At 42.6% G+C, this 16,505-nt stretch overlaps 1 protein-coding gene across 1 annotated transcript in view; it reads left to right on the top strand.

Moving 5' to 3' along the window:
• Positions 1-16,505, top strand: part of LOC114650569 (ubiquitin carboxyl-terminal hydrolase 35-like) — a 75,105-nt gene that overhangs the window by 13,920 nt on the left and 44,680 nt on the right. Inside the window, exon 3 of the mRNA XM_051926459.1 lies at positions 3,858-3,993. Within this exon, the coding sequence (XP_051782419.1) occupies positions 3,858-3,993 (136 nt within the window). The remainder of the gene's footprint in view (positions 1-3,857; positions 3,994-16,505) is intronic.

The following is a 16,505-nucleotide window of genomic DNA, read 5'->3' on the forward strand; positions in this document are numbered from 1 at the left end:
CTGCTGGAGCCAATCCCAGCCAACACAGGGCGCAAGGCAGGAACCAATCCCGGGCAGGGTGCCAATCCACCGCAGGACACACACAAACACACCCACACGCCAAGCACACACTAGGGCCAATGTTAGAATCACCAATCCACCTAACCTGCATGTCTTTGGACTGTGGGAGGAAACCGGAGCGCTCGGAGGAAACCCACGCAGACACGGGGAGAACATGCAAACTCCACGCAGGTAGGACCCGGGAAGCGAACCCAGGTCCCCAGATCTTCCAACTGCGAGGCAGCAGCGCTACCCACTGCGCCACCGTGCCGCCCTATATATATATAGTACTATGCAAACATTTTCAGCCATCCAAGAAAATTGCTTTTATATATTGTCAATAAGTGGACGCTTGAGGATGTGGTTGCCCCGTGAAACCCAACAGACAGATGCAAACACCGGTTTAAAAGCACCAAGAAGTATTTTAATTTTCTTCAATATAGTGCTTCTAAAGCACCAAATCCACCACGATACACAAATAATCAATAATACAATTCTTTTCCTCTTTTCCTCCTCTCCTCCCAGCAGCTCCGTCACACTCCCTTCCAACTCCGGCTTGGCTTGCTGGGTCTCCCATAGTCCTTTATATACTGTAGTCCTTGACCCGGAAGTGCTCCTGTCCTTCTGTCCATGTGATTCAATAGCACTTCCGGGTCAGATGAAGACTTGTATTTTTCTTCAGCCCGGAAGTACTTCTGTTCTTCCGTCCCTGTGACTTGGGAGTACTTCCGGGCTATAGGGAAAATAAAAATCCCCGCGTCTCCCTGCAGCTTCACACGGCGGCAACCACGGCACCCAGCAGGGCTGTGAAGCCGAACTCCCATCTCCCATGGTGCCCTATGGGAATCCGGGGCACCTATATGCTGCAGGGGAGACGCCATCTAGTGTCCTGGATGTGTTGGCCGGGATGAGCTGCCGGCCATCTATCACAATATATATACATTTTTTTTTTTGAGATGCTCCCTTTAGGGTTTCAAATATGGCACAGGATTATGGATATCCCACACACATTCAGTAATTCCTGCAAATTTGAATTTTTAATGCCTAAATTCAATCAATCATTCTCCAACCCGCTATATCCTAACACAGGGTCATGGGGGTCAGTTGGAGCTAATCCCAGCCAGGACAGGGTGCAAGGCAAGAATAAAACCCGGGCAGGGCGCCAGCCCACCGCAGGGCACACACAATTCCCCACACATATTTCATAAGCAATATTCAATTTATTTTTAAAATGACTATGTTATAATTGTACTTGATTTGTTTTTTGTTTTTTCAATTTTAATGTTTTGTTAACCTCACATGCTAGGGGTGTCACCTTCCTGCTGCAGTTGCTCTTGCATGGAACGTGGCCGGTGCACAAAGTACAGTGTTTACACTGAGTTTTATAAAGAACTCAACAAATTTTGTTAAATTGGAGACCAAAAACAGGTTAAAATGTTCTGTTATGCTAAAATCAATACAAAAATTCAGGAACTTGACTTGTTTAGTGAATTAAAATTCAATTTTGGTTTCTTTTTATTTGAAGAACTGAATTTAGACATTTGGACTCATCATTTTTAAACGTCTGTGTTGAACTGAGTACATTGAAATCTGAATCTGAAAAGTAAAATCAGTGAGGCACACAAAAAGATAAACAATGCTCAAGGATAACTTTCAAAAAGTAGATATACCCATGGTTAAGGCTGCCTCCTCCATAATTCTAAAAAGGAGGAAATTTCAACATAAAAATGAGGAATTTGTATGACACGTCACCCTATCATACCTCATTTCACCTTTACGTTGTTTTCTGATCTTTTAAGAATACCCTTTTGGTGTTGACAACAGTTTATGATGATCTTGAAGCAAATATGTTTGCTAGCAGACTAATAAAAGTCAAAGTCATTCCTACACCCAGTCATTCCAATTTAGAGGAGTGTGGAGCAAGATCCTATTCTGGAAGTACTGGGCACAGTGCAGGAATGGGGCCTGGACAGGGAACCAGTCCAGTGCCGGGTCCACTCACGCACACACCGACATTCACACTGGGACTGAGTGGTCAAATTTACAAGGCTTTGAGAATTTAGGAGGAAAACTGGAGTATCCAGAAGAAAATCACAGAGAAACAGAGAGAACTCCACATACAGACTATCAGGGGCTGAATTTGAACTGAGTATGCGAGTATGTAAGGGTGTAAAGTGACAGTACTAATCAGTGTGTACTACTGTGCCACGCAAGCTAAAAATATGTTAATTATATTTTTAACTAAATATCTCAATATCCCTATGACCCTACTGTTGAATAAGTGGGTTAAGAAAATGGATGAATGTCTCTCTCTCTCTCTCAAATTTCTTAAATTAAAAAACATTCACACTTAGGACTCATGTTGAGTCCTCAATTGTCTTAAACCTGCAGAAAATTATATCCTGACAGTAGAACAGTATTTTTATTGTATACTGTATTAATTTCTGGGGGGAAATTGTCTTTTCACATGACCTTTGGAGGTAAGAGCGCAGGGTCAGCCATTGTACAGTGCCCCAGAGCAATTTTCAGGTTAAGGGCCTGGCTCAAGGACCTAATGGAGTAGGATCCCTTCTGGCACTAATGGGGTTTGAACAGGCAACCTTCCAGATACCACCACAGATCCTTAGCTTCAGAGTCACCACTCCTCCTAAAGTATAATATAAATGAAGAAAATATATATATATATATATATATATATATACTGTATATGCTGAGAAAAATACTGTATTTTAAATGATTAGATTTTTTTATATTACTCTAAAAGTTTTCCTTGACAAGTTTGTTTTTTGGTAAATATCAGTAAAAATCTATACATGAAGAATTAAACAATTATTTAAAGTTAAAATAGCAGAAATACTTTAAAAGACTGGCTGATAACTATAAATTTTGCAAACTACTGTAAACATCAGAAAGAATACATTTTGACATAAATATATAATTCTAAAATATTAATATCAAAGTGTTTTTTAAACAGTAGATTTTTGACCCTCTCCTCATCACACTTTTATCCCCCCCACAGAGTCTAAAATACCCCCTTGTGTTAAATGTAAAGGGGAATTCCCCCCTCTCAATTTCAAGTATGAATTTCAAGCCCTGATCTTTGTGATGAGCTAAGCTTCAAGTAGCATAAAAACTTTCTTACCTATAAAATATTTCATACTATTGATTTTGTTTTATTTTCAGATCTTGGTATATAGAATTGGAGCTCACACAGCTACAGAGATAGCCATTACAATCTATTAGACAGATGGATTATCACCTAGGAATACTAGGTGCTACTCCTAATGACTGTAATGACCTTATCTAAAGTAGAATTTAATAAGGGAATCAAGGATTTCTTGGAGAGGTTCTTAGCAGTGAAAGAGACCTTAAATCTACTGCCTGAAGTCAACCGCTGATGAGTGCTATGGATGTGTGCAGTCAGCAAATATCGGCAATGTTTTTCTTGTTGTGCAGTGTGTAGAAGGATCTTGTACTGGTAACCGTTAAGTGCCAAGCTTAGGTATTATGTTGATTCTTTTTTCCTGTTTGTGCTTAACTGAGAAGTTACTGTACCGAGAAGCTGCATTAAGGCAAGAGATTGATCTGCTCACATTTACAAGTGATGTTTGATATTTTGAAACACCAACAGTATACATATTAAGAAGCAACAGTAGTTTCCCACAGTTTGATATATAGGCAAACAACCTTATCTTTGGAATAAAATTCTAGAGGTGAGTTGCTTTTCTCCTCTTAGTAGTAAGCTCTCATTTTCTTTACTGGTTGTAGTGTAGCTATGTAAGTACCTAATTATATTGTATTCATTCATTACCTTCCAGAAGAAAATAATGCACCATCCAATGCCCTTGCCAGTGTGGTTCAGTATGTACCCCTTGAGCTCATGGATGCAGTTGTCCGTAACCTCACCAATGACAAAAATGTTTCAGATGCCCAGATCCTGACGGCCATCAGTAGGTACGTTTTCTTGCTACCTATGTATTAAAGACCTGTAGAAAGCCACACCAGCTCAGTGTGCTAGTGCATTGTTTGTTTTACGGTCATTTGAAAAAGTTTGGGAACCCCTCTCAGCCTACATAATAATTTGCTCTACTTTCAACAAAAAAGATATTAAATCAAAATTAAATCAAATGTGAAAAACTGGCTGTGCAAAAATGTGGGTCCCCTTGTAATTTTGCTGATTCGAATGCATGTAACTGCTCAATACTGATTACTTGCAACACCAAATTGGTTGGATTAGCTAATTAAGCCTTGAACTTCATAGACAGGTGTGTCCAATCACAAGAAAAGGTATTTAAGGTGGTCAATTACAAGTTGTGCTTCCCTTTGCCTCTCCTCTGAAGAGTGACAGCATGGGATCCCCAAAGCAATGCTCAAAAGATCTGAAAACAAAGATTGTTCAGTCTCCTGGTTTAGGGGAAGGCTACAAAAAGCGATCTCAGAGGTTTAAACTGTCAGTTTCAACTGTAAGGAATGTAATCAGGAAATGGAAGGCCACAGGCACAGTTGCTGTTAAACCCAGGTCTGGCAGGCCAAGAAAAATACATGAACGGCATATGCACAGGATTGTGAGAATGGTTATAGGCAACCCACAGATCACCTCCAAAGACCTGCAAGAACATCTTGCTGCAGATGGTGTATCTGTACATTGTTCTACAATTCAGCGCAATTTGCACAAAGAACATCTGTATGGCAGGGTGATGAGAAAGAAGCCCTTTCTGCACTCACGCCACAAACAGAGTCACTTGTTGTATGCAAATGCTCATTTAGACAAACCAGATTCATTTTGGAACAAAGTGCTTTGGACCGATGAGACAAAAATGTAGTTATTTGGTCATAACAAAAAGCGCATTGCATGGCAGAAGAAGAACACCGCATTCCAAGAAAAACACCTGCTACCCACTGTCAAATATAGTGGAGGTTCCATCATGCTGTGTGGCTAGTTCAGGGACTGGGGCCCTTGTTAAAGTCGAGGGTCGGATGAATTCAACCCAATATCAACAGATTCTTCAGGATAATGTTCAAGCATCAGTCACAAAGTTGAAGTTATACAGGGGTTGGATATTCCAACAAGACAATGACCCAAAATACAGTTCGAAATCTACAAAGGCATTCATGCAGAAGGAGAAGTACAATGTTCTGGAATGGCCGTCACAGTCCCCTGATTTGAATATCATTGAAAATCTATGGGATGATTTGAAGCAGGCTGTCCATGCTCAACAGCCATCAAATTTAACTGAACTGGAGAGATTTTTTATGGAAGAATGGTCAAAAATACCTCCGTCCAGACACTCATCAAAGGCTATAGTAGGTGTCTAGAGGCTGTTATATTTGCAAAAGGAGGCTCAACTAAGTATTGATGTAATATCTCTGTTGGAGTCCCCAAATGTATGCACCTGTCTAATTTTGTTATGATGCATATTACATTTTGTGTTAATCCAATAAACTTAATGTCACTGCTGAAATACTGAATACTGAAATATAGGTCTGTGCATCGGAGCTGGGGAGTCCTCTACAGCGAATCTTCAACCTGAGCCTGGAACAGGGGAGAGTCCCGAGGCTTTGGAAAACATCTTGCATCACCCCAGTCCCAAAGGTATCACGTCCTAGTGAGCTGAACGACTTCCGGCCTGTTGCTCTGACGTCACATTTGATGAAGACCACGGAGAGGCTGCTGCTTCACCATCTGAGGCCACAGGTCCAACACACCCTCGACCCACTGCAGTTCTTATACCAGGAGAAGGTGGGAGCGGAGGATGCCATCATCTATATGCTACACTGATCACTCTCCCACTTGGACAGAGGCAGTGGTGCTGTAAGAATTATGTTTCTAGACTTCTCTAGTGCCTTCAACACCATCCAACCTCTGCTCCTTAGGGACAAGCTGACAGAGATGGGAGTAGATTCATACCTAGTGGCATGGATCATGGACTATCTTACACACAGACCTCAGTATGTGCGTCTCGGGAACTGCAGGTCTGACATTGTGGTCAGCAACACAGAAGCGCCGCAGGGGACTGTACTTTCTTCGGTCCTGTTCAGCCTATATACATCGGACTTCTAACACAACTCGGAGTCCTGCCACGTGCAAAAGTTTGCTGACGACACTGCTATTGTGGGCTGCATCAGGAGTGGGTAGGAGGAGGAGTATAGGGACCTAATCAAGGACTTTGTTAAATGGTGCGACTCAAACCACCTACACCTGAACACCAGCAAAACCAAGGAGTTAGTGGTGGATTTTAGGAGGCCCACACTCCTCATGGACCCCGTGATCGTCAGAGGTGACTGTGGGCAGAGGGTGCAGACCTATAAATACCTGGGAGTGCAGCTGGATGATAAATTGGACTGGACTGCCAATACTGATTCTCTGTGCAAGAGAGGACAGAGCCAGCTATACTTCCTTAGAAGACTGGCGTCCTTCAACATCTGCAATAAGATGCTGCAGATGTTCTATCAGACGGTTGTGGCGAGTGCCCTCTTCTTCGCGGTGGTGTCCTGGGGAGGCAACATTAAGAAGAAGGACGCCTCACGCCTGGACAAACTGGTGAGGAAGGCAGGCTCTATTGTAGGCATGGAGCTGGACAGTTTGACATCTGTGACGGGCGCTGAGCAGGCTCCTATCAATTATGGAGAATCCACTGCATCCACTAAACAGTATTATCTTCAGACAGAGGAGCAGCTTCAGCGACAGACTGCTGTCAATGTCCTGCTCCACTGACAGACTGAGGAGATCATTCCTCCCCCACACTATGCGACTCTTCAATTCAACCCAGGGGGTAAATGTTAACATTATTCAAAGTTATTGTCTGTTTTTACCTACATTTTTATTACTCTTTAATATTGTTTTTTGTATCAGTATGCTGCTGCTGGAGTATGTGAATTTCCCCTTGGAATTAATAAAGTATCTATCTATCTATCTATCTATCTATCTATCTATCTATCTATCTATCTATCTATCTATCTATCTATCTACTGTCTAGGCATGTCATATATTAAAAGGAAGTTGCTACTTTGAAAGCTCAGCCAATGATAAACAAAAATCCAAAGAATTAAGAGGGGTTCCCAAACTTTTTCATATTACTATATCTTCTTTACTAAAGTATGTCTCAGTTCATGTTTTCTTTGTGTATTTGAAAGAATTCTTTATTGCAGAAAATGTTCTCTATGGAGTATTTTAATAGAATAGGTTTATTTTAAAATTGTAGAGAGATGAACCTTTAAGAAGATGGGACAAATTATGCAGAGACCATGCTTGCCTTTCATGTGGAACGGCTACAATTTCTTCTAAACTATGTGCTTAAAAAGATTTTTAGGAGATGTGGAAAGTTTTCAAAAGTATTAAAAACAACAAGAAAAACAGCTGACTCTGAGAACTGTTTTGTTACGAGATCTTTCAGATTATAATTGAGCAACTGAGTTCTAAGGAGGACGAGGCAATAATGAAATTACATTTGGTAATGGTAGTCACATTTCAGAAAGAGCAGTGCTATATAACATATGACAGCATTTACAGTATATTGGGTTTCTTTGGCTGTTTTGATGCTGCTTTGGATTTACCATTGCTACTTCAGTGTTCATGTGAAATTAAAATTAGATTATTTTGATACAACCATTTTAAAACAAAAAACTGAAATAACATGATAAGATTCTTTTGTTTTGATATTTAATATTGAAATCACATTAGTCCAGTTTTTCCAGTTTACTTAATAGCTTATTTTGTTGATATGATTTCTAGTGAAATGAAATTGTTCACGGTTGACAGTGCACATCAGAGCAAAAACTCAACAATGAAGTCTAAGGACCTGACCTAGCGAATCTTTAATAAAAACATGAACAGATGTAGATTTAGCAAGAGCTGTGGAACATTTGTAAAATGATACAAGTAAAATCACCATCCACTGCAAAGCAGCATGGTCAGTGACTAGGATAAACTAATGGCCTAGGAGGTAGTACCTCAGCTGTGTCACTGCCCATTTAATCACCAAAGCCTCCCGTTCCACTGCCGCATACATTGTTTCCTTGTCCAGCAGTTCCAGGCTCAGGAACATGACATGGTGTTCGACACCATTGACACTTTGGTTCAGCATGGCAGTTTGTCCTGTGACCGAAGCGTTGGTCTGGAGAATAAAAGGCAAAGAAAAGGCAGGAGCCATTAATAATTGTGCCAATGTCAGGGCCTAGTTTAGGTCATGAAATGTAGAGTCAGCGTTTCCATCCATTATCACATTATTTGGAGTGTTACATGTATTTTTTATGTAGTGCCTTTAATATCAATCAATCAATCTATTTATCGATCTATCTATCATTCCACATACCCTTGTGGTCCTCATCATAGTGCTAATGCACGTCTTGGCCTTTACAGTACCAAACCCATAGGACAAATCCAGGCTAAAATGCATTATACACTCTGCACCTTGCTGCCCACTCTGATACCCACAGAGTCATTCCCACCCTAATTTTATTCTACACTTGGTGCCAGCCAACCCAGCCCTATGCAAGTTTGCCAAGCTTATGTCACCTGGGCACAAATTTATATTCTAAGATCCACAGACCCCCACATCTTAAAACATAACTCGCCTCCCAACCTGTCTTGTACTAAACCCACAGGGCAAGCCCAACCTAAATCTTTTTCTGCCTTTAAAAGCAGGATACCTATATTTCCTTGAACATAAATTTTGTCCTCCTTTCCTTCAGGCCTGAAAATTTGTCAGTTACTTGAGTCATTTTTTAAATTGAGTCATTTTACTAAGCCTGTCAAAACAATTTAGCCTCATGTTGTTATCTAGATCAGTGTTTCCCAAACTTTTTTTCTGTAGTGGCACACCTTTTGTAAACAAAATCATCCCTAGGCACACCACTATCTTACTAACCACAACACATATATATCTCGTACGCGTGCTCAAGTGCCTGAATGGGCCTGAATGGGCCGGACTCCCAGAGAAGCCGGTAAAACAGGAGCACCGAGATCAGCATTCTCAGACACACCACTCACTGAGCACTTTGGTGGCAACTCCAAGCTGTTTCACCCTTTTGCCCACCCATCTCTTCCTCAGATGCAACTCATATGCCCATTCTCCACCAGCGCTGTGAGGCTCACTGGCGAGCACACACCCAGGGCAGGTGGAATCTAGCAGCTTGGAGATGCATCTGAAGAGCTCGAAGTGCTGTGTCTGCAACATAGTGATCATGGAGTTGCTTTTATGCCAGCTTCTCCAGGTAGACCTATCTTCCTCAGACAGGTTTCAACCACCTGCGGAGATTCTCACTTTCAGGTTCAGACCCAAGTGGGCTATACTGTTATTTCCATGGTGCAGCACACTGGTTGAAAAACACTACTCCAGATGACTGGAGCTACTTTCATGCTGGTTGCATTTTTCAGAAAGATGTTTTAGGTCTTATACCCCCATTGTTGTCTGAACCTGAGAGGGACAAACTCCTCGGGTGGTCGAGACCTGTCTGAGGAGGACAGGACCACCTGGAGAAGCTGGCATAGAAGCAGTATGTGATTGCTATGCTCCAGACACGTCTCCAGGCTGCTAGAGTGCAACTGCTTGGGTATGTGGTCGCCAGCGAGCCTCTCAGGACCAGTGGATGGTGGGCATATGAGTTGCCTTTGAAGCTGAGAGGGGTGGGCAAAGGGATGAAGCAGGCAAAGTGGTCACTAAGTGCAATGTCCGTGAATGCTGATCTCGAAGCTCTTTTTTGCTGGCTTCTCTGGTAGTCCCAACCTTTTGGACAGTTGAGCAAGTGTATGAGATATAATGTGCTTGTGCTTAGTAAAATAGTGGTGTGCCTTGGTCTGTTTTTGGTTCTAAAATGTGTCCCACCAAAGAAAAAAGGTTGAAACACTGCTTTGAAATAATGTTGTAGCAAGTTTGTATACTAATGCACCATGTCCTTTTTTTGGCACAGCACGAAGAATTGATCATGCAGGGTTATGGGGTTTGCCATGAATGTAAGTGAAGACCACTGGCAGTGCCACTAGCAATAGGGTGGAAGGAGTGAAAAAGGCAGAGTGATCTACACAGGAAGAAGAGCGGAGATCAGGGCATGAATGTCTCTTCAGTTCTATAAACTAACATCAAAATGCTTTGACCTCTAGCTCACATCCAATCTTAAGTGCCCTTTGATCTTTAAGGGTGACCGCTAGACTAAAATGTTGTGTGAAATGTATTATACATTATGATGGGGAACAAAACATTGACAACACTGAGTAACCCTAACCATTGGACGGGATGATATGAGGCTTGAGCTGTGAAGTGGTTAGAAGTAAGTTCAAGCATATTTAGCAATTCAGTTTGAGTCAGGTGGTCAGAGAGGGAGAAATACAGAAATGGTTTTCTCGTGTCCAACACATGCAGGCAATGACTGCATCAGTTCAAATACTAGTACAGCTCAGCTGACGCGTCCCACACAACCAAAAGGCAAAGGGATGGGCAACCTCAGCCATGCTTCACTGTTGGCTGCAGACAGTGCTTTCCAGCTGTTTTATGAACATACTAGCTATTGTTTAAGTCAATTTTCTCAAATTTTAACTTGTCAATACAGAACACTTGCTTCTATTACTCAGCACCCCAGTGCTTGTGTTTTCTGTGAGAAGGTGAGTCTCTTAGCTTTATGACAGCAACTCTTTCATGAAGACTACTTCTGACAAGAGTTCCCTTGACTGTAAAGGGTTGTACTTCAGTTCCATTGGTTTCTGTGGATCAGAAACTGATAGCAGTACTGTTTTCTTTCGCAATGTTAAAGGGTTGTCAGTTTGAAGGGTCTTTCATCTGCTGCACTATGTCTCCTTGGCCAAATGCTGAGTTTCTGTTTCTCAATCTTGATAATTTTCCTTGTGCTTCTTAAGAAGTGTTTAGACAGCACATTTTGAAACTGTTGTCATGAAATTTCTGCTTAGGAGAGACACTGCTGATGCAGGATAATGACTTTTTGTCTTGTTGCTATGTTCACTCTTGCCATGGTGTAAGAATTGAAGATTTAAAGGTTAAACTGCCACATCTTGCAGTTCCTCATCTTTTAGTATACTTGTTCTTTGCCCAGTATGATTCTCTCTCACATTTCTGATTCAGTTAATTCATTTGGTTGAATCAAATAATTATACCACTGATCATTAGAGCCTGCTTCTCATTTTCATTTAATCATGCACTGGGCTATATTCCTATAAAGTAATGTTTTATCTGAAAAGCAGTCTAATACTTAATATGTTACTTTTTTAATGAAATACAAAAATGTCTCTGTAGCATTTACATTTTTGAAAGAGGAATATTTGAAAGTCTGAAATGTGTTCTTTTCTTTTTCATCTACTGACAATTCAGACTGCCGCTTACAAATAATGATTCTTATTTACATAGCACATTTACTTGGGTTGTTTCAAAAGCTGAGAGGCTGTGATTAGAGTCAGTATACTTGATTAGAAAATGATGACCATCACTTTGATTGGAAAACAGGCAAATGAATCAGTGAACAGCCATAACTACGCTGCACCCAATTACAATATATCAGTTCAGGTCAGGTCTGGTTGGGGAGCATGCACTGGTACTGTGCATTGCTGCACCCATCACACGACGAAACAGCTCAGGGTCCTGGTTGGCACCCCCAAGCAGACATGCAGTCCAGTCCCACCCTCAGGAAATGACCATCATTCTGCCACAGCCAGGTGTTACGTCGGCGTCCCTTTGGCCTGGTCCAGCCACTTATTGAGGATCCTGCAAGCCAGATTACCCTCGGGGAGTCACACCACATGGCCGTAGTGCAGTAACTGACCCTCCCTCACTATGCAAGTAATGTGCCTCATTTGGTACTCCATGAGCAGCTGCTCATTCGACACAAAGTCAAACCAGTGGTACCCAAGGATTCTCTGAAGAGACACAGTACCAAAAGAGTCCAGTCTTTGTCCCAGATCACTGGATAGTGTCCATGTCTCGTAACCATATAACAAAACAGGAAGCACCAGGACTCTAAAGATTTGGACCTTTGTCCTTTTGCAAAGATATCAGGAGTGCCACACACCCCTTTCCAGTGACTTCATGACCCCCCATGCTCTCCCAATCTGTCTATTGATTTCATAGGTAAAGTCACCAGAGACGTGAATGTCGCTGTCAAGGTAAGTAAACCTATGAACAAGATTGACAAACTCTCTGCAGACAGACTTACTACTGATGGCTGTGCTCAAGAGGTCACTAAAGGCCTGGATCTTGGTTTTTATCCAGGATATGTGCAAGTCCAGACACTCAAGACTCCTCGCTCAGTCTCTCGAGAGCGCTGATCAGAGCCTCCAATGACTCGGCAAAGATCACAGCATCGTTGGCAAAGTCAAGATTAGTGAATCTTTCTTCACCAACAGATGCCTCACAGCTGCTGGACCCCATGACCCTTCCCAGCACCCAGTCTCTGCAAGCATTGAACAGAGAAGGAGTAAGAACACACCCCTGACGAACTCCAGAATCAACTGTGAAAAATGCAGTGGTTCTGCCACTCAGCACAGCACTCACAGTACCAGTATACAGGCCGAAACTTTGAGGGGACACCCGCAAGGTCTCAGAATGCCCCACAGGGTGGCTCGATCAACTGAGTTGAATGCTTTATGTAAATCAACAAAGGCTGCAAAGAAACTCTGCCAATATTTGCGTTTGCACTCCATGAGAACCCTCAGTTCCAGGATGCGGTCAATGATAGACTTCTTAGGCGCAACACCAGACTCCACCAGTTGCTGGTAGGTAAGCAGATGATTGTGATAATGTGGGTCCAGCTTCATGCTCCCACCTCTCTTCAGAGAGCCACTTGAACCCAACACCGTTGATGATGTAACGGGATGAATTGGTCTGATGGGGACAAATCAAACTGAGCAAGGGAATGATGCAAAAAGTGAACAAGTGCTTTTATTAAAAACAATCAAAAAAAAATCAAAACCGTGTCCAAAGAGCAGTGCTTCAAAATGTCCACAATAAATAAATAATCCATAAAAACAGGGTGAATAAAAGTGGGGTTTAAAATAATCCAAATAAATAAATCCAATTAAAACGAGTTTAAAATCAATAGGAGACAGCCCCTTTTTAAAAACCCACTGCCTTTATCCTTCTACTTGGCAGCCCCCTGCTTTTACCATCGGGCTTTGCAACAGGGGAGTTGCCCTACCTACAGCTGCAGCTGACCTTCTCCTGTAGGTCTAGTAGCCTTCTGTCCCCTGGCTCCATACAGCTCCCGCTGGACTGAGATTCAGGTTCCCCCAACAACAAGGGCACTCATCCCAAGCATCCCTTACTCCTGCGTACTTACGCAGCAAGCCAACCACCTTCTGGGACACTCCAGTTCCTGAGATCGCTCAGCTGGAGTGACCACTTCATACTGCCCCAACTGAGTGTCGGCCTAACACTCCTCCTCAGGGGCTCTCCACTCAGTTGCCTGCATTTATCAGCGAGCCTGCCCTCTCGCTTTCTCGCTCCTGCACTGGGTCTTCACTTCTCCAACCTTCTCCCTTAACCTCTGTCCTTCTCTCCTTTCTTTTTTTTTTTCTTCTCCCCTCCACACTCACGCTCCTCCTTCTTAAAATGGGGATGTGGCACAGGTGTGGCGATCAGCAGCCCCCGGCACTCAATTACGAACATGGGCGATCCCGCACCTGTGCACTTCAGTGCGGAAACTCCCTGCCTGTATCGCTCACGGGAACCGCTCTGGCAACACTACCACGCCCCCTACTTAAGTCACGAGTGCGCCGATTATTTATTTAAGAACTGGCCCTTCATTTAGAGCCTTGGACCCGCTATACCACAGAGATCACAGATCCTGTTGAGGATGACCCTAGCAAGGACCTTACCTGGCACCGAGAGCAGTGTTATCCCGTTGTAGTTGCCGTAATTCAGGCAATCACCTTTCCCTTTCCAGACAGGGATGACAAGTTCTGTTTTCCAGTCAGCTGGGATGATACTCGTCTCCCAAATGGAGGCAATTATTGCTTGCAATGCCAGGAGGACAAACTTACCACCAGCCTGGAGAAGTTCACCCCGTATACCACAGATCCCTGCAGTCTTCCTTACTCTCAGCTGGTTCACCACCTGTGCAATCTCAGTGAGATTGCGTGGTTCACAGCTAATTGGAGGATCGGCTTCAAGGCCTCTGGTCCCAGTGATGTCCAACGTCCTACCCGGAGGATCAGCTTTAAACAGCCAGCCCAGTGGGTCAAAACTACAGTCATATCCATAAGGACCTTTCCATTAGCCGCCCTGACTTCAATTCTCCGAGGAATGGATTAAGATGTGCATAATGCTTCGATTCTTCTGTAAGCAGGATGTGGGTCACTAGACGATAGATGATGCATCACTTTCTCACAGATTCCTCAAAAAACACCTCCTTATCTGCCCTAAGAGCCATCCTTCTCAGTTACTGGTACAGTAAGCAGTAGTAGTTGCCATCAAGCAGTGCGTTGCCTTTCCTCTGGATGATGTCCAGGGTGCCCTGCGAGATGAAACACCTTCTTCTGGGAATACCGGTAACCCCAACACAATCTTCAGGGTCTTGTCATGGAAGGTGTCCCACATCACATTAGATTCGCCAGTCGCACCCAAGTCCATAAGTTCCTCAAATAAGTTGCATGCAAATTTGTTAGAAACAGCCTGATCTTGGAGTCTGGCCAAGTCCAGCCTCATTTTCCTAGTAGGTAGTAACCTAATGGACCTAAGCTGGATGTTCAGAGTAGCAACAACAAGTCTGTGGTGAGAATTCACAAACTGGGCACTTCTGTAGACCCTGCAGTTTTGTAAGAGCCTCCAGCATCTGCCCACAATGATATGATCAATCTTCTTCTCCATTCCACCAGTACTGGAGTACCAAGTCCAATGATGTGGCTCAGGAGGCTGGAACCAGGATCCAGCGATCTGCAGCCCCTAACCTTTTGCAAAGTCAAGGAACATGGAGCCACTTTCACCATGGTGGCCAGACCCATGTGGACTGAGACAATCCTCATAGCCAGTCCTGTCAGTGCCAGTGGTCGCACTGAAATCATCCATGACCAGTGGAATGTCACCTCGCGGGCATCCATCAACCACCGAGTGAAGTTGCGAATAAAATGTCTCCCTCACCGAGATGTCACTTGTCATGATCAGAGCATACAACGAGACAACAGACAACCAGAGAGTGTCTTAATCTAAGTCTTATATTACGCTTTTTGAAAGGAGTGACATCGGACACCATCGGAAGAAGCCAATCCGCCACAGCAACAGCTACTCCCTCCTGAGTATGACAGCCATCAGAGTGACCAGACCAATAAAAGGTGTACCCACTTACAGAGATCTGGCCAATCGCAGGTCTGCACACCTCAGAGATTGCTACCGCTGAAATGTGGAGTTTACAAAGGTCCTCCAAGGGCTTTCCCCCATCCCCTTCATAATGCGAGCAGCTTTCCTATGGGTGGCTGCAGCAGAGATGCTCCCGCAGAGAACAGAAAGGAGTCATAAACAAGTAGTTTTACATGAATCTGAAAGCTACACTTCAATCTTTTTTATGGTTAAAGCTCTGTTTATTATCCAGTAGAAACACTATCTTTCCTCTTAACCGAGAGTTAGCTGTGTAGTGGCCATTTTGTCAAGCTGTGAACACAAACGTAGGCCATAGAAAAAATGGAATATGGAATTTTAATGGGGAAATCGAGTACATCAAGTGTAATATTTAGTTACGTCAATTTTTTATATATAGATTTTTTCTTAATTTATTACTCAATCATTGAACTTTCATTAGATTACTTGATTACCAACAGAGTCAATAGTGACAGCATTAATATATGTATATCTATTCCTTTATGTGAGAATTTTACTGTGTCAGTAATTATGCGAGTCTGGCACCTCCATATCATTCAGATACAGCACATGTTGAAACTGCTTGGGCGATCCAGGATAATGACCTTGTGTCTTGCTGCTATGAAGAAACAAAGGTTAAAATGGTACATCTGCCACACCGTCACTTTTTAGTCAGCTTGTTCTTCGCCCAGTTTGATTGTTTCTATACCCATTTTTGTTTCAGTTAAATGGTTTGGTTCAGTCAAATCATTACATCATTAGCACCTTCTTATTATCTAATATTTAATATAGTTCCTTTTTAATGAAATATAAAAATCTCTCTGTAATATTGACATTTTTAGAAAAAGAATATTTGGATATATGAATTGTGTTCTTTTCTAATGACACAATATAGAAAACAAAAAATAAACATCTAGGACAAAATATGTTCAAAAACATTAGAGTGCTCAAGACTTTTGCATAGTACTGTATGTGTATATATCTTTTTATGGAGTGCAGCTCCATTTTATCTTTAGTTTTTCCTGTTGATATTGTAGTTTCCATCTTTTCGTACAGTCTCAGCTCCTGGTTTGCACTGTGGGGTGTTAACCTGAGCCTTTTGAAGTTTAACTTGCTTGACTGCGCCTGTCCTGCTTTGCACCTACAGTATATAATCCCATTTTCAATAACAGTTTA

Source organism: Erpetoichthys calabaricus, chromosome 4 (assembly GCF_900747795.2).
Source record: "Erpetoichthys calabaricus chromosome 4, fErpCal1.3, whole genome shotgun sequence".
Taxonomy (NCBI): domain Eukaryota; kingdom Metazoa; phylum Chordata; class Cladistia; order Polypteriformes; family Polypteridae; genus Erpetoichthys; species Erpetoichthys calabaricus.